The 20,197-nt window shown below is 33.2% G+C and overlaps 1 protein-coding gene across 1 annotated transcript in view; it reads left to right on the top strand.

Moving 5' to 3' along the window:
• The first annotated feature begins 9,426 nt into the window (after positions 1-9,426).
• Positions 9,427-20,197, top strand: part of LOC115131243 (sorting nexin-13-like) — a 95,654-nt gene continuing 84,883 nt past the window's right edge. The window contains exons 1-2 of the mRNA XM_065020232.1: positions 9,427-9,456; positions 9,621-9,747. Of these exons, the coding sequence (XP_064876304.1) occupies positions 9,628-9,747 (120 nt within the window). The 5' untranslated portion in view covers positions 9,427-9,456; positions 9,621-9,627. The remainder of the gene's footprint in view (positions 9,457-9,620; positions 9,748-20,197) is intronic.

Raw genomic sequence — 20,197 nt, 5'->3', positions numbered from 1 at the left:
CGTAGTATCCCAGCTAAGTAAATAACTAAACATATGTGAGTGAAGATAGAAGACGTAGTATCCCAGCTAAGTAAATAACTAAACATATGTGAGTGAAGATAGAAGACGTAGTATCCCAGCTAAGTAAATAACTAAACATATGTGAGTAAAGATAGAAGACGTAGTATCCCAGCTAAGTAAATAACTAAACATATGTGAGTAAAGATAGAAAGATAGAAGACGTAGTATCCCAGCTAAGTAAATAACTAAACATATGTGAGTAAAGATAGAAGACGTAGTATCCCAGCTAAGTAAATAACTAAACATATGTGAGTAAAGATAGAAGACGTAGTATCCCAGCTAAGTAAATAACTAAACATATGTGAGTAAAGATAGAAGACGTAGTATCCCAGCTAAGTAAATAACTAAACATATGTGAGTAAAGATAGAAGACGTAGTATCCCAGCTAAGTAAATAACTAAACATATGTGAGTAAAGATAGAAGACGTAGTATCCCAGCTAAGTAAATAACTAAACATATGTGAGTAAAGATAGAAGACGTAGTATCCCAGCTAAGTAAATAACTAAACATATGTGAGTGAAGATAGAAGACGTAGTATCCCAGCTAAGTAAATAACTAAACATATGTGAGTGAAGATAGAAGACGTAGTATCCCAGCTAAGTAAATAACTAAACATATGTGAGTGAAGATAGAAGACTAAACATATGTAGTATCCCAGCTAAGTAAATAACTAAACATATGTGAGTGAAGATAGAAGACGTAGTATCCCAGCTAAGTAAATAACTAAACATATGTGAGTAAAGATAGAAGACGTAGTATCCCAGCTAAGTAAATAACTAAACATATGTGAGTAAAGATAGAAGACGTAGTATCCCAGCTAAGTAAATAACTAAACATATGTGAGTAAAGATAGAAGACGTAGTATCCCAGCTAAGTAAATAACTAAACATATGTGAGTAAAGATAGAAGACGTAGTATCCCAGCTAAGTAAATAACTAAACATATGTGAGTAAAGATAGAAGACGTAGTATCCCAGCTAAGTAAATAACTAAACATATGTGAGTAAAGATAGAAGACGTAGTATCCCAGCTAAGTAAATAACTAAACATATGTGAGTAAAGATAGAAGACGTAGTATCCCAGCTAAGTAAATAACTAAACATATGTGAGTAAAGATAGAAGACGTAGTATCCCAGCTAAGTAAATAACTAAACATATGTGAGTAAAGATAGAAGACGTAGTATCCCAGCTAAGTAAATAACTAAACATATGTGAGTAAAGATAGAAGACGTAGTATCCCAGCTAAGTAAATAACTAAACATATGTGAGTAAAGATAGAAGACGTAGTATCCCAGCTAAGTAAATAACTAAACATATGTGAGTGAAGATAGAAGACGTAGTATCCCAGCTAAGTAAATAACTAAACATATGTGAGTAAAGATAGAAGACGTAGTATCCCAGCTAAGTAAATAACTAAACATATGTGAGTAAAGATAGAAGACGTAGTATCCCAGCTAAGTAAATAACTAAACATATGTGAGTAAAGATAGAAGACGTAGTATCCCAGCTAAGTAAATAACTAAACATATGTGAGTAAAGATAGAAGACGTAGTATCCCAGCTAAGTAAATAACTAAACATATGTGAGTAAAGATAGAAGACGTAGTATCCCAGCTAAGTAAATAACTAAACATATGTGAGTAAAGATAGAAGACGTAGTATCCCAGCTAAGTAAATAACTAAACATATGTGAGTAAAGATAGAAGACGTAGTATCCCAGCTAAGTAAATAAATAACTAAACATATGTGAGTAAAGATAGAAGACGTAGTATCCCAGCTAAGTAAATAACTAAACATATGTGAGTAAAGATAGAAGACGTAGTATCCCAGCTAAGTAAATAACTAAACATATGTGAGTAAAGATAGAAAGACGTAGTATCCCAGCTAAGTAAATAACTAAACATATGTGAGTAAAGATAGAAGACGTAGTATCCCAGCTAAGTAAATAACTAAACATATGTGAGTGAAGATAGAAGCTAAGTAAATAACTAAACATATGTGAGTATCCCAGCTAAGTAAATAACTAAACATATGTGAGTGAAGATAGAAGACGTAGTATCCCAGCTAAGTAAATAACTAAACATATGTGAGTAAAGATAGAAGACGTAGTATCCCAGCTAAGTAAATAACTAAACATATGTGAGTGAAGATAGAAGACGTAGTATCCCAGCTAAGTAAATAACTAAACATATGTGAGTAAAGATAGAAGACGTAGTATCCCAGCTAAGTAAATAACTAAACATATGTGAGTAAAGATAGAAGACGTAGTATCCCAGCTAAGTAAATAACTAAACATATGTGAGTAAAGATAGAAGACGTAGTATCCCAGCTAAGTAAATAACTAAACATATGTGAGTAAAGATAGAAGACGTAGTATCCCAGCTAAGTAAATAACTAAACATATGTGAGTAAAGATAGAAGACGTAGTATCCCAGCTAAGTAAATAACTAAACATATGTGAGTAAAGATAGAAGACGTAGTATCCCAGCTAAGTAAATAACTAAACATATGTGAGTAAAGATAGAAGAGTATCGTAGTATCCCAGCTAAGTAAATAACTAAACATATGTGAGTAAAGATAGAAGACGTAGTATCCCAGCTAAGTAAATAACTAAACATATGTGAGTAAAGATAGAAGACGTAGTATCCCAGCTAAGTAAATAACTAAACATATGTGAGTAAAGATAGAAGACGTAGTATCCCAGCTAAGTAAATAACTAAACATATGTGAGTAAAGATAGAAGACGTAGTATCCCAGCTAAGTAAATAACTAAACATATGTGAGTAAAGATAGAAGACGTAGTATCCCAGCTAAGTAAATAACTAAACATATGTGAGTAAAGATAGAAGACGTAGTATCCCAGCTAAGTAAATAACTAAACATATGTGAGTAAAGATAGAAGACGTAGTATCCCAGCTAAGTAAATAACTAAACATATGTGAGTAAAGATAGAAGACGTAGTATCCCAGCTAAGTAAATAACTAAACATATGTGAGTGAAGATAGAAGACGTAGTATCCCAGCTAAGTAAATAACTAAACATATGTGAGTGAAGATAGAAGACGTAGTATCCCAGCTAAGTAAATAACTAAACATATGTGAGTAAAGATAGAAGACGTAGTATCCCAGCTAAGTAAATAACTAAACATATGTGAGTGAAGATAGAAGACGTAGTATCCCAGCTAAGTAAATAACTAAACATATGTGAGTAAAGATAGAAGACGTAGTATCCCAGCTAAGTAAATAACTAAACATATGTGAGTAAAGATAGAAGACGTAGTATCCCAGCTAAGTAAATAACTAAACATATGTGAGTAAAGATAGAAGACGTAGTATCCCAGCTAAGTAAATAACTAAACATATGTGAGTAAAGATAGAAGACGTAGTATCCCAGCTAAGTAAATAACTAAACATATGTGAGTAAAGATAGAAGACGTAGTATCCCAGCTAAGTAAATAACTAAACATATGTGAGTAAAGATAGAAGACGTAGTATCCCAGCTAAGTAAATAACTAAACATATGTGAGTAAAGATAGAAGACGTAGTATCCCAGCTAAGTAAATAACTAAACATATGTGAGTAAAGATAAATAACTAAACATATGACGTAGTATCCCAGCTAAGTAAATAACTAAACATATGTGAGTAAAGATAGAAGACGTAGTATCCCAGCTAAGTAAATAACTAAACATATGTGAGTAAAGATAGAAGACGTAGTATCCCAGCTAAGTAAATAACTAAACATATGTGAGTAAAGATAGAAGACGTAGTATCAGCTAAGTAAATAACTAAACATATGTGAGTAAAGATAGAAGACGTAGTATCCCAGCTAAGTAAATAACTAAACATATGTGAGTAAAGATAGAAGACGTAGTATCCCAGCTAAGTAAATAACTAAACATATGTGAGTAAAGATAGAAGACGTAGTATCCCAGCTAAGTAAATAACTAAACATATGTGAGTAAAGATAGAAGACGTAGTATCCCAGCTAAGTAAATAACTAAACATATGTGAGTAAAGATAGAAGACGTAGTATCCCAGCTAAGTAAATAACTAAACATATGTGAGTAAAGATAGAAGACGTAGTATCCCAGCTAAGTAAATAACTAAACATATGTGAGTAAAGATAGAAGACGTAAGTAAATCCATATGTGAGTAAAGATAGAAGACAGCTAAGTAAATAACTAAACATATGTGAGTAAAGATAGAAGACGTAGTATCCCAGCTAAGTAAATAACTAAACATATGTGAGTAAAGATAGAAGACGTAGTATCCCAGCTAAGTAAATAACTAAACATATGTGAGTAAAGATAGAAGACGTAGTATCCCAGCTAAGTAAATAACTAAACATATGTGAGTGAAGATAGAAGACGTAGTATCCCAGCTAAGTAAATAACTAAACATATGTGAGTAAAGATAGAAGTATCCAGCTAAGTAAATAACTAAACATATGTAGTAAAGATAGAAGACGTAGTATCCCAGCTAAGTAAATAACTAAACATATGTGAGTAAAGATAGAAGACGTAGTATCCCAGCTAAGTAAATAACTAAACATATGTGAGTAAAGATAGAAGACGTAGTATCCCAGCTAAGTAAATAACTAAACATATGTGAGTAAAGATAGAAGACGTAGTATCCCAGCTAAGTAAATAACTAAACATATGTGAGTAAAGATAGAAGACGTAGTATCCCAGCTAAGTAAATAACTAAACATATGTGAGTAAAGATAGAAGACGTAGTATCCCAGCTAAGTAAATAACTAAACATATGTGAGTAAAGATAGAAGACGTAGTATCCCAGCTAAGTAAATAACTAAACATATGTGAGTAAAGATAGAAGACGTATATGTGAAATAACTAAACATATGTAAAAGATAGAAGACGTAGTATCCCAGCTAAGTAAATAACTAAACATATGTGAGTAAAGATAGAAGACGTAGTATCCCAGCTAAGTAAATAACTAAACATATGTGAGTAAAGATAGAAGACGTAGTATCCCAGCTAAGTAAATAACTAAACATATGTGAGTAAAGATAGAAGACGTAGTATCCCAGCTAAGTAAATAACTAAACATATGTGAGTAAAGATAGAAGACGTAGTATCCCAGCTAAGTAAATAACTAAACATATGTGAGTAAAGATAGAAGACGTAGTATCCCAGCTAAGTAAATAACTAAACATATGTGAGTAAAGATAGAAGACGTAGTATCCCAGCTAAGTAAATAACTAAACATATGTGAGTAAAGATAGAAGACGTAGTATCCCAGCTAAGTAAATAACTAAACATATGTGAGTGAAGATAGAAGACGTAGTATCCCAGCTAAGTAAATAACTAAACATATGTGAGTGAAGATAGATAGTATCCCAGCTAAGTAAATAACTAAACATATGTGAGTAAGATAGAAGACCCAGCTAAGTAAATAACTAAACATATGTGAGTAAAGATAGAAGACGTAGTATCCCAGCTAAGTAAATAACTAAACATATGTGAGTAAAGATAGAAGACGTAGTATCCCAGCTAAGTAAATAACTAAACATATGTGAGTAAAGATAGAAGACGTAGTATCCCAGCTAAGTAAATAACTAAACATATGTGAGTAAAGATAGAAGACGTAGTATCCCAGCTAAGTAAATAACTAAACATATGTGAGTAAAGATAGAAGACGTAGTATCCCAGCTAAGTAAATAACTAAACATATGTGAGTAAAGATAGAAGACGTAGTATCCCAGCTAAGTAAATAACTAAACATATGTGAGTAAAGATAGAAGACGTAGTATCCCAGCTAAGTAAATAACTAAACATATGTGAGTAAAGATAGAAGTATCCCAGCTAAGTAAATCCATATGTGAGTAAAGATAGAAGACAGCTAAGTAAATAACTAAACATATGTGAGTAAAGATAGAAGACGTAGTATCCCAGCTAAGTAAATAACTAAACATATGTGAGTAAAGATAGAAGACGTAGTATCCCAGCTAAGTAAATAACTAAACATATGTGAGTAAAGATAGAAGACGTAGTATCCCAGCTAAGTAAATAACTAAACATATGTGAGTAAAGATAGAAGACGTAGTATCCCAGCTAAGTAAATAACTAAACATATGTGAGTAAAGATAGAAGACGTAGTATCCCAGCTAAGTAAATAACTAAACATATGTGAGTAAAGATAGAAGACGTAGTATCCCAGCTAAGTAAATAACTAAACATATGTGAGTAAAGATAGAAGACGTAGTATCCCAGCTAAGTAAATAACTAAACATATGTGAGTAAAGATAGAAGACGTAGTATCCCAGCTAAGTAAATAACTAAACATATGTGAGTAAAGATAGAAGACGTAGTATCCCAGCTAAGTAAATAACTAAACATATGTGAGTGAAGATAGAAGACGTAGTATCCCAGCTAAGTAAATAACTAAACATATGTGAGTAAAGATAGAAGCTAAGTAAATAACATATGTGAGTAAAGATAGAAGACGTAGTATCATAGCTAAGTAAAGATAACTAAACATATGTGAGTGAAGATAGAAGACGTAGTATCCCAGCTAAGTAAATAACTAAACATATGTGAGTAAAGATAGAAGACGTAGTATCCCAGCTAAACATATGTAAATAACTAAACATATGTGAGTAAAGATAGAAGACGTAGTATCAGTGGTAAAATGAAGAAAAGATAATATCTAAGTAAATAAAGACGTAAATCATATGAAAGATAGAAGACGTAGTATCCCAGCTAAGTAAATAACTAAACATATGTGAGTAAAGATAGAAGACGTAGTATCCCAGCTAAGTAAATAACTAAACATATGTGAGTAAAGATAGAAGACGTAGTATCCCAGCTAAGTAAATAACTAAACATATGTGAGTAAAGATAGAAGACGTAGTATCCCAGCTAAGTAAATAACTAAACATATGTGAGTAAAGATAGAAGACGTAGTATCCCAGCTAAGTAAATAACTAAACATATGTGAAAAGATAGAAGACGTAATCCCAGCTAAGTAAATAACTAAACATATGTGAGTAAAGATAGAAGACGTAGTATCCCAGCTAAGTAAATAACTAAACATATGTGAGTAAAGATAGAAGACGTAGTATCCCAGCTAAGTAAATAACTAAACATATGTGAGTGAAGATAGAAGACGTAGTATCCCAGCTAAGTAAATAACTAAACATATGTGAGTAAAGATAGAAGACGTAGTATCCCAGCTAAGTAAATAACTAAACATATGTGAGTGAAGATAGAAGACGTAGTATCCCAGCTAAGTAAATAACTAAACATATGTGAGTGAAGATAGAAGACGTAGTATCCCAGCTAAGTAAATAACTAAACATATGTGAGTGAAGATAGAAGACGTAGTATCCCAGCTAAGTAAATAACTAAACATATGTGAGTAAAGATAGAAGACTAAACATATGTAGTCAGCTAAGTAAATAACTAAACATATGTGAGTAAAGATAGAAGACGTAGTATCCCAGCTAAGTAAATAACTAAACATATGTGAGTAAAGATAGAAGACGTAGTATCCCAGCTAAGTAAATAACTAAACATATGTGAGTAAAGATAGAAGACGTAGTATCCCAGCTAAGTAAATAACTAAACATATGTGAGTAAAGATAGAAGACGTAGTATCCCAGCTAAGTAAATAACTAAACATATGTGAGTAAAGATAGAAGACGTAGTATCCCAGCTAAGTAAATAACTAAACATATGTGAGTAAAGATAGAAGACGTAGTATCCCAGCTAAGTAAATAACTAAACATATGTGAGTAAAGATAGAAGACGTAGTATCCCAGCTAAGTAAATAACTAAACATATGTGAGTAAAGATAGAAGACGTAGTATCCCAGCTAAGTAAATAACTAAACATATGTGAGTAAAGATAGAAGACGTAGTATCCCAGCTAAGTAAATAACTAAACATATGTGAGTAAAGATAGAAGAAATAACTAAACATATGTAGTAAAGATCCCCAGCTAAGTAAATAACTAAACATATGTGAGTAAAGATAGAAGACGTAGTATCCCAGCTAAGTAAATAACTAAACATATGTGAGTAAAGATAGAAGACGTAGTATCCCAGCTAAGTAAATAACTAAACATATGTGAGTAAAGATAGAAGACGTAGTATCCCAGCTAAGTAAATAACTAAACATATGTGAGTGAAGATAGAAGACGTAGTATCCCAGCTAAGTAAATAACTAAACATATGTGAGTAAAGATAGAAGACGTAGTATCCCAGCTAAGTAAATAACTAAACATATGTGAGTAAAGATAGAAGACGTAGTATCCCAGCTAAGTAAATAACTAAACATATGTGAGTAAAGATAGAAGACGTAGTATCCCAGCTAAGTAAATAACTAAACATATGTGAGTGAAGATAGAAGACGTAGTATCCCAGCTAAGTAAATAACTAAACATATGTGAGTAAAGATAGAAGACGTAGTATCATATGTGAGTAAAGATAGAAGACGTAGTATCATATGTGAGTAAAGATAGAAGACGTAGTATCATATGTGAGTGAAGATAGAAGACGTAGTATCCCAGCTAAGTAAATAACTAAACATATGTGAGTAAAGATAGAAGACGTAGTATCCCAGCTAAGTAAATAACTAAACATATGTGAGTAAAGATAGAAGACGTAGTATCCCAGCTAAGTAAATAACTAAACATATGTGAGTAAAGATAGAAGACGTAGTATCCCAGCTAAGTAAATAACTAAACATATGTGAGTAAAGATAGAAGACGTAGTATCCCAGCTAAGTAAATAACTAAACATATGTGAGTAAAGATAGAAGACGTAGTATCCCAGCTAAGTAAATAACTAAACATATGTGAGTAAAGATAGAAGACGTAGTATCCCAGCTAAGTAAATAACTAAACATATGTGAGTAAAGATAGAAGACGTAGTATCCCAGCTAAGTAAATAACTAAACATATGTGAGTAAAGATAGAAGACGTAGTATCCCAGCTAAGTAAATAACTAAACATATGTGAGTAAAGATAGAAGACGTAGTATCCCAGCTAAGTAAATAACTAAACATATGTGAGTAAAGATAGAAGACGTAGTATCCCAGCTAAGTAAATAACTAAACATATGTGAGTGAAGATAGAAGACGTAGTATCCCAGCTAAGTAAATAACTAAACATATGTGAGTAAAGATAGAAGACGTAGTATCATATGTGAGATCAACCACTGTTTCCTCTTACAGCCTCGTAAAGAACAGCCATAAAACAGACAAGAGGTACAAAGTTTACTGAATCTCATGATGCAGTGTGAGCAGCAGGTGTGTGTGTGTGTGTGTGTGAGAGAGAGAGAGAGAGAGAGAGAGAGAGAGATTTAATAACTCGTCAGTCTTCAGCAAAAGACACTGTAGCATTCATCTCCTCTACTCATCACCCGTCCTATCAGGTTAGACACGCACACACACACACACACACACACACACACACACACACACACACACACACACACACACACACACACACACACACACACACACACACACACACACACACACACACACACACACACACACACACGTTAATATGAGGGAACGTTTGGGACCTGTGCAGTGAAAGTATGGATGACCTGGTGAGTGTGGCCTACCTCCCTGGAGCTGGCAGCAGAGCCTGGGACTATATTAGTCTCCACCCCTGCCTGCTGTGTGACCCTGCTGGGGCACTGCCCATCTGGAGAGAGGTAGGCATCCTCTTCTCTATTATCTCTGTATCTCGCTCCTCTTTCCAGGCTCCCCTTTCACTCTTTCTCTATCTACTTCTGTCTCCAGTTCTCTCACATCCCTTCTTTCTTCCTTCCCTCCCTCCCTGCGTACCAGCTCTATCTCTATCGGTCTCTATCGGTCTCTCTCGCTCTCTCTCGCTCATGCCAGCATACAAAGACTGTAAGGTATAGCCAGGTTGTCAGTTGGTCCCTGAATAATGCATCTAGGTGGTTACTGTTCAGTCATTGGTCTATCATGTGACTCTCTCTCTCTCTCTCTCTCTCTGAATTTTATTCAATTGAAATTGCTTTATTGGCATGATGTAATAATGTACATATTGCCAAAGTGTACTTTGGAATTAAGTGATTACTTTAAAATATTAACAACAATAATAATCAAGATTGTCAACGGGACAATCAGTAACAACAATAATCAAGGGTCAAAATAACCATTCAATGGACAATAACAATAACAATTAGCATAGAGGACAAGTGCAGGTTGATTGGTCTGTCAGACACTGTCCCTCATCTTATGGCAGGCAGTAATGTAGTGCGCTGCCAACCCACAGCTCTCTGCGTCCTCCCCCAATAGGACGGGTAGCCTACTCTCATCAGAGAGGTCTTTGAACCCTTGAATAAGGGTTTCACATTTGGGGAAACAGCACTCTGATTGTTTTATATTTTCTGTCTCAGGTTCTGCTGTGGTGCAGTGGTTGCACAGCCTTTCCTCTACAGGGAGCCAGGTTCTGCTGTTGTGCAGTGGTTGCACAGCCTTTCCTCAACAGGGAGCCAGGTTCTGCTGTTGTGCAGTGGTTGCACAGCCTTTCCTCTACAGGGAGCCAGGTTCTGCTGTGGTGCAGTGGTTACACAGCCTTTCCTCTACAGGGAGCCAGGTTCTGCTGTGGTGCAGTGGTTGCACAGCCTTTCCTCTACAGGGAGCCAGGTTCTGCTGTGGTGCAGTGGTTGCACAGCCTTTCCTCAACAGGGAGCCAGGTTCTGCTGTTGTGCAGTGGTTGCACAGCCTTTCCTCTACAGGGAGCCAGGTTCTGCTGTGTTGCAGTGGTTGCACAGCCTTTCCTCTACAGGGAGCCAGGTTCTGCTGTGGTGCAGTGGTTGCACAGCCTTTCCTCTATAGGGAGCCAGGTTCTGCTGTGGTGCAGTGGTTGCACAGCCTTTCCTCTACAGGGAGCCAGGTTCTGCTGTGGTGCAGTGGTTACACAGCCTTTCCTCTACAGGGAGCCAGGTTCTGCTGTTGTGCAGTGGTTGCACAGCCTTTCCTCTACAGGGAGCCAGGTTCTGTTGTGGTGCAGTGGTTGCACAGCCTTTCCTCTACAGGGAGCCAGGTTCTGCTGTTGTGCAGTGGTTGCACAGCCTTTCCTCTACAGGGAGCCAGGTTTTCCTGTGTCTACCCTTCTCAATGGCAAGGCTGTGCTCACTGAGCCTGTACATTGTCATTGATTTTCTAAGGTTTTGATCAGTAACCATGGTCTAATAGTTTGCCATGGTGGACTGTCGATTTAGGGCCAGATAGCACTGAATTTTGCTTTGTGCTTGTGTTTCCCAATAAGTAATGTAGTTTTGTTTTGACTGTGTTGTAATTTGTTTTATTCTGATTGATTGGATGTTCTGGTCCTGAGGCTTCAGTGTGTTAGTAGAACAGGTTTGTGAACTCAGCCCCAGGACCAGCTGGATGAGGGGACTGAGGCTTCAGTGTGTTAGTAGAACAGGTTTGTGAACTCAGCCCCAGGACCAGCTGGATGAGGGGACTGAGGCTTCAGTGTGTTAGTAGAACAGGTTTGTGAAGTCAGCCCCAGGACCAGATGGATGAGGGGACTGAGGATTCAGTGTGTTAGTAGAACAGGTTTGTGAAGTCAGCCCCAGGACCAGCTGGATGAGGGGACTGAGGCTTCAGTGTGTTAGTAGAACAGGTTTGTGAAGTCAGCTCCAGGACCAGCTGGATGAGGGGACTGAGGCTTCAGTGTGTTAGTAGAACAGGTTTGTGAAGTCAGCCCCAGGACCAGCTGGATGAGGGGACTGAGGCTTCAGTGTGTTAGTAGAACAGGTTTGTGAAGTCAGCTCCAGGACCAGCTGGATGGGAGGACTCTTTTCCTTGGTCATCTCTTGGTATTGCAGGGCTTGGTAATGATATGAGATGGGGTCATTGTATTTTAGATGTTTCCAAAACTGAATTGCCCTTTTTTTGTTTGTATTATTTGTGGATATTGGCCTAATTCTGCCCTACATGAATTCTTTGTAGGTTTCCTCTAGAAAAGTAGAAGAATCTTACAGAACTCTGCATGCATGGTTTCAATGGGTTGTTTGGGTTTCATTTGGGTGAAATCTTGTTTTGCAAGTGGAACCCACACCTCACTGTCATAAAGTTCAATTGGTTCAATAATAATAATAATAATTGTAGTGTGTGCAGTACTGTATATATTTAAACCTAAGTAATTGTAGTGTGTGCAGTACTGTATATATTTAAACCTAAGTAATTGTAGTGTGTGCAGTACTGTATATATTTAAACCTAAGTAATTGTAGTGTGTGCAGTGCTGTATATATTTAAACCTAAGTAATTGTAGTGTGTGCAGTACTCTATATATTTAAACCTAAGTAATTGTAGTGTGTGCAGTACTCTATATATTTAAACCTCAGTAATTGTAGTGTGTGCAGTACTGTATATATTTAAACCTAAGTAATTGTAATGTGTACAGTACTCTACATATTTAAACCTAAGTAATTGTAGTGTGTGCAGTACTCTATATATTTAAACCTAAGTAATTGTAGTGTGTGCAGTACTGTATATATTTAAACCTAAGTAATTGTAGTGTGTGCAGTACTGTATATATTTAAACCTAAGTAATTGTAGTGTGTGCAGTACTGTATATATTTAAACCTAAGTAATTGTAGTGTGTGCAGTACTGTATATATTTAAACCTAAGTAATTGTAGTGTGTGCAGTACTGTATATATTTAAACCTAAGTAATTGTAGTGTGTGCAGTACTGTATATATTTAAACCTAAGTAATTGTAGTGTGTGCAGTACTGTATATATTTAAACCTAAGTAATTGTAGTGTGTGCAGTACTCTATATATTTAAACCTAAGTAATTGTAGTGTGTGCAGTACTCTATATATTTAAACCTCAGTAATTGTAGTGTGTGCAGTACTGTATATATTTAAACCTAAGTAATTGTAATGTGTACAGTACTCTACATATTTAAACCTAAGTAATTGTAGTGTGTGCAGTACTCTATATATTTAAACCTAAGTAATTGTAATGTGTACAGTACTCTACATATTTAAACCTAAGTAATTGTAGTGTGTGCAGTACTCTATATATTTAAACCTAAGTAATTGTAGTGTGTACAGTACTCTATATATTTAAACCTAAGTAATTGTAGTGTGTGCAGTACTCTACATATTTAAACCTAAGTAATTGTAGTGTGTGCAGTACTGTATATATTTAAACCTAAGTAATTGTAGTGTGTGCAGTACTCTATATATTTAAACCTAAGTAATTGTAGTGTGTGCAGTACTGTATATATTTAAACCTAAGTAATTGTAGTGTGTGCAGTACTGTATATATTTAAACCTAAGTAATTGTAGTGTGTGCAGTACTCTACATATTTAAACCTAAGTAATTGTAGTGTGTGCAGTACTGTATATATTTAAACCTAAGTAATTGTAGTGTGTGCAGTACTCTATATATTTAAACCTAAGTAATTGTAGTGTGTGCAGTACTGTATATATTTAAACCTAAGTAATTGTAGTGTGTGCAGTACTCTATATATTTAAACCTAAGTAATTGTAGTGTGTGCAGTACTGTATATATTTAAACCTAAGTAATTGTAGTGTGTGCAGTACTCTATATATTTAAACCTAAGTAATTGTAGTGTGTGCAGTACTCTATATATTTAAACCTAAGTAATTGTAGTGTGTACAGTACTCTACATATTTAAACCTAAGTAATTGTAGTGTGTGCAGTACTGTATATATTTAAACCTAAGTAATTGTAGTGTGTACAGTACTCTATATATTTAAACCTAAGTAATTGTAGTGTGTACAGTACTCTATATATTTAAACCTAAGTAATTGTAGTGTGTGCAGTACTCTATATATTTAAACCTAAGTAATTGTAGTGTGTACAGTACTCTATATATTTAAACCTAAGTAATTGTAGTGTGTGCAGTACTGTATATATATTTAAACCTAAGTAATTGTAGTGTGTGCAGTACTGTATATATTTAAACCTAAGTAATTGTAGTGTGTGCAGTACTGTATATATTTAAACCTAAGTAATTGTAGTGTGTGCAGTACTCTATATATTTAAACCTAAGTAATTGTAGTGTGTGCAGTACTGTATATATTTAAACCTAAGTAATTGTAGTGTGTGCAGTACTGTATATATTTAAACCTAAGTAATTGTAGTGTGTGCAGTACTCTACATATTTAAACCTAAGTAATTGTAGTGTGTGCAGTACTGTATATATTTAAACCTAAGTAATTGTAGTGTGTGCAGTACTGTATATATTTAAACCTAAGTAATTGTAGTGTGTGCAGTACTGTATATATTTAAACCTAAGTAATTGTAGTGTGTGCAGTACTGTATATATTTAAACCTAAGTAATTGTAGTGTGTGCAGTACTGTATATATTTAAACCTAAGTAATTGTAGTGTGTGCAGTACTCTATATATTTAAACCTAAGTAATTGTAGTGTGTGCAGTACTCTATATATTTAAACCTAAGTAATTGTAGTGTGTACAGTACTCTACATATTTAAACCTAAGTAATTGTAGTGTGTGCAGTACTGTATATATTTAAACCTAAGTAATTGTAGTGTGTACAGTACTCTATATATTTAAACCTAAGTAATTGTAGTGTGTGCAGTACTCTACATATTTAAACCTAAGTAATTGTAGTGTGTGCAGTACTGTATATATTTAAACCTAAGTAATTGTAGTGTGTGCAGTACTCTATATATTTAAACCTAAGTAATTGTAGTGTGTGCAGTACTCTATATATTTAAACCTAAGTAATTGTAGTGTGTGCAGTACTATATATTTAAACCTAAGTAATTGTAGTGTGTTCAGTACTGTATATATTTAAACCTAAGTAATTGTAGTGTGTGCAGTACTGTATATATTTAAACCTAAGTAATTGTAGTGTGTGCAGTACTGTATATATTTAAACCTAAGTAATTGTAGTGTGTGCAGTACTCTATATATTTAAACCTAAGTAATTGTAGTGTGTGCAGTACTGTATATATTTAAACCTAAGTAATTGTAGTGTGTGCAGTACTGTATATATTTAAACCTAAGTAATTGTAGTGTGTGCAGTACTGTATATATTTAAACCTAAGTAATTGTAGTGTGTGCAGTACTGTATATATTTAAACCTAAGTAATTGTAGTGTGTGCAGTACTGTATATATTTAAACCTAAGTAATTGTAGTGTGTGCAGTACTGTATATATTTAAACCTAAGTAATTGTAGTGTGTGCAGTACTGTATATATTTAAACCTAAGTAATTGTAGTGTGTGCAGTACTGTATATATTTAAACCTAAGTAATTGTAGTGTGTGCAGTACTGTATATATTTAAACCTAAGTAATTGTAGTGTGTGCAGTACTGTATATATTTAAACCTAAGTAATTGTAGTGTGTGCAGTACTGTATATATTTAAACCTAAGTAATTGTAGTGTGTGCAGTACTCTATATATTTAAACCTAAGTAATTGTAGTGTGTGCAGTACTGTATATATTTAAACCTAAGTAATTGTAGTGTGTGCAGTACTGTATATATTTAAACCTAAGTAATTGTAGTGTGTGCAGTACTGTATATATTTAAACCTAAGTAATTGTAGTGTGTGCAGTACTCTATATATTTAAACCTAAGTAATTGTAGTGTGTGCAGTACTCTATATATTTAAACCTAAGTAATTGTAGTGTGTGCAGTACTCTATATATTTAAACCTAAGTAATTGTAGTGTGTTCAGTACTGTATATATTTAAACCTAAGTAATTGTAGTGTGTGCAGTACTGTATATATTTAAACCTAAGTAATTGTAGTGTGTGCAGTACTGTATATATTTAAACCTAAGTAATTGTAGTGTGTGCAGTACTGTATATATTTAAACCTAAGTAATTGTAGTGTGTGCAGTACTGTATATATTTAAACCTAAGTAATTGTAGTGTGTGTGTACAGTACTCTATATATTTAAACCTAAGTAATTGTAGTGTGTGCAGTACTCTATATATTTAAACCTAAGTAATTGTAGTGTGTACAGTACTCTACATATTTAAACCTAAGTAATTGTAGTGTGTGCAGTACTGTATATATTTAAACCTAAGTAATTGTAGTGTGTACAGTACTCTATATATTTAAACCTAAGTAATTGTAGTGTGTGCAGTACTCTACATATTTAAACCTAAGTAATTGTAGTGTGTGCAGTACTGTATATATTTAAACCTAAGTAATTGTAGTGTGTGCAGTACTCTATATATTTAAACCTAAGTAATTGTAGTGTGTGCAGTACTCTATATATTTAAACCTAAGTAATTGTAGTGTGTGCAGTACTGTATATATTTAAACCTAAGTAATTGTAGTGTGTGCAGTACTCTATATATTTAAACCTAAGTAATTGTAGTGTGTGCAGTAGTCTATATATTTAAACCTAAGTAATTGTAGTGTGTGCAGTACTCTATATATTTAAACCTAAGTAATTGTAGTGTGTGCAGTACTCTATATATTTAAACCTAAGTAATTGTAGTGTGTGCAGTACTCTATATATTTAAACCTAAGTAATTGTAGTGTGTGCAGTACTCTATATATTTAAACCTAAGTAATTGTAGTGTGTGCAGTACTGTATATATTTAAACCTAAGTAATTGTAGTGTGTGCAGTAGTCTATATATTTAAACCTATGTAATTGTAGTGTGTGCAGTAGTCTATATATTTAAACCTAAGTAATTGTAGTGTGTGCAGTACTCTACATATTTAAACCTAAGTAATTGTAGTGTGTGCAGTACTCTATATATTTAAACCTAAGTAATTGTAGTGTGTGCAGTACTCTACATATTTAAACCTAAGTAATTGTAGTGTGTACAGTACTCTATATATTTAAACCTAAGTAATTGTAGTGTGTGCAGTAGTCTATATATTTAAACCTAAGTAATTGTAGTGTGTGCAGTACTCTACATATTTAAACCTAAGTAATTGTAGTGTGTGCAGTACTCTATATATTTAAACCTCAGTAATTGTAGTGTGTGCAGTACTCTATATATTTAAACCTAAGTAATTGTAGTGTGTGCAGTACTCTACATATTTAAACCTAAGTAATTGTAGTGTGTGCAGTACTCTATATATTTAAACGTAAGTAATTGTAGTGTGTGCAGTACTCTATATATTTAAACGTAAGTAATTGTAGTGTGTGCAGTACTCTATATATTTAAACCTAAGTAATTGTAGTGTGTGCAGTACTGTATATATTTAAACCTAAGTAATTGTAGTGTGTGCAGTACTCTATATATTTAAACCTAAGTAATTGTAGTGTGTGCAGTACTCTATATATTTAAACCTAAGTAATTGTAGTGTGTGCAGTACTGTATATATTTAAACCTAAGTAATTGTAGTGTGTGCAGTACTCTACATATTTAAACCTAAGTAATTGTAGTGTGTGCAGTACTGTATATATTTAAACCTAAGTAATTGTAGTGTGTGCAGTACTGTATATATTTAAACCTAAGTAATTGTAGTGTGTGCAGTACTGTATATATTTAAACCTAAGTAATTGTAGTGTGTGCAGTACTGTATATATTTAAACCTAAGTAATTGTAGTGTGTACAGTACTCTATATATTTAAACCTAAGTAATTGTAGTGTGTGCAGTACTGTATATATTTAAACCTAAGTAATTGTAGTGTGTGCAGTACTGTATATATTTAAACCTAAGTAATTGTAGTGTGTGCAGTACTCTGTATATATTTAAACCTAAGTAATTGTAGTGTGTGCAGTACTGTATATATTTAAACCTAAGTAATTGTAGTGTGTGCAGTACTCTATATATTTAAACCTAAGTAATTGTAGTGTGTGCAGTACTCTATATATTTAAACCTAAGTAATTGTAGTGTGTGCAGTACTCTATATATTTAAACCTAAGTAATTGTAGTGTGTTCAGTACTGTATATATTTAAACCTAAGTAATTGTAGTGTGTGCAGTACTGTATATATTTAAACCTAAGTAATTGTAGTGTGTGCAGTACTGTATATATTTAAACCTAAGTAATTGTAGTGTGTGCAGTACTGTATATATTTAAACCTAAGTAATTGTAGTGTGTGCAGTACTGTATATATTTAAACCTAAGTAATTGTAGTGTGTGCAGTACTCTATATATTTAAACCTAAGTAATTGTAGTGTGTGCAGTACTCTATATATTTAAACCTAAGTAATTGTAGTGTGTACAGTACTCTACATATTTAAACCTAAGTAATTGTAGTGTGTGCAGTACTGTATATATTTAAACCTAAGTAATTGTAGTGTGTACAGTACTCTATATATTTAAACCTAAGTAATTGTAGTGTAATTGTAGTGTGTACAGTACTCTACATATTTAAACCTAAGTAATTGTAGTGTGTGCAGTACTGTATATATTTAAACCTAAGTAATTGTAGTGTGTGCAGTACTCTATATATTTAAACCTAAGTAATTGTAGTGTGTGCAGTACTCTATATATTTAAACCTAAGTAATTGTAGTGTGTGCAGTACTGTATATATTTAAACCTAAGTAATTGTAGTGTGTGCAGTACTCTATATATTTAAACCTAAGTAATTGTAGTGTGTGCAGTAGTCTATATATTTAAACCTAAGTAATTGTAGTGTGTGCAGTACTCTATATATTTAAACCTAAGTAATTGTAGTGTGTAGTGTGTGCAGTACTCTATATATTTAAACCTAAGTAATTGTAGTGTGTGCAGTACTCTATATATTTAAACCTAAGTAATTGTAGTGTGTGCAGTACTCTATATATTTAAACCTAAGTAATTGTAGTGTGTGCAGTACTGTATATATTTAAACCTAAGTAATTGTAGTGTGTGCAGTAGTCTATATATTTAAACCTATGTAATTGTAGTGTGTGCAGTAGTCTATATATTTAAACCTAAGTAATTGTAGTGTGTGCAGTACTCTACATATTTAAACCTAAGTAACTGTAGTGTGTGCAGTACTCTATATATTTAAACCTAAGTAATTGTAGTGTGTGCAGTACTCTACATATTTAAACCTAAGTAATTGTAGTGTGTACAGTACTCTATATATTTAAACCTAAGTAATTGTAGTGTGTGCAGTAGTCTATATATTTAAACCTAAGTAATTGTAGTGTGTGCAGTACTCTACATATTTAAACCTAAGTAATTGTAGTGTGTGCAGTACTCTATATATTTAAACCTCAGTAATTGTAGTGTGTGCAGTACTCTATATATTTAAACCTAAGTAATTGTAGTGTGTGCAGTACTCTACATATTTAAACCTAAGTAATTGTAGTGTGTGCAGTACTCTATATATTTAAACGTAAGTAATTGTAGTGTGTGCAGTACTCTATATATTTAAACGTAAGTAATTGTAGTGTGTGTGTGCAGTACTCTATATATTTAAACCTAAGTAATTGTAGTGTGTGCAGTACTGTATATATTTAAACCTAAGTAATTGTAGTGTGTGCAGTACTCTATATATATTTAAACCTAAGTAATTGTAGTGTGTGCAGTACTCTATATATTTAAACCTAAGTAATTGTAGTGTGTGCAGTACTGTATATATTTAAACCTAAGTAATTGTAGTGTGTGCAGTACTCTATATATTTAAACCTAAGTAATTGTAGTGTGTGCAGTACTCTATATATTTAAACCTAAGTAATTGTAGTGTGTGCAGTACTCTATATATTTAAACCTAAGTAATTGTAGTGTGTGCAGTACTGTATATATTTAAACCTAAGTAATTGTAGTGTGTGCAGTACTGTATATATTTAAACCTAAGTAATTGTAGTGTGTGCAGTACTCTATATATTTAAACCTAAGTAATTGTAGTGTGTGCAGTACTCTATATATTTAAACCTAAGTAATTGTAGTGTGTACAGTACTCTACATATTTAAACCTAAGTAATTGTAGTGTGTGCAGTACTGTATATATTTAAACCTAAGTAATTGTAGTGTGTACAGTACTCTATATATTTAAACCTAAGTAATTGTAGTGTGTGCAGTACTCTACATATTTAAACCTAAGTAATTGTAGTGTGTGCAGTACTGTATATATTTAAACCTAAGTAATTGTAGTGTGTGCAGTACTCTATATATTTAAACCTAAGTAATTGTAGTGTGTGCAGTACTCTATATATTTAAACCTAAGTAATTGTAGTGTGTGCAGTACTGTATATATTTAAACCT

Source organism: Oncorhynchus nerka, linkage group LG7, assembly GCF_034236695.1.
Source record: "Oncorhynchus nerka isolate Pitt River linkage group LG7, Oner_Uvic_2.0, whole genome shotgun sequence".
Taxonomy (NCBI): domain Eukaryota; kingdom Metazoa; phylum Chordata; class Actinopteri; order Salmoniformes; family Salmonidae; genus Oncorhynchus; species Oncorhynchus nerka.
Note: the sequence above shows the minus strand (reverse complement) of the source record. Positions and strands in the feature narration are given on the sequence as shown.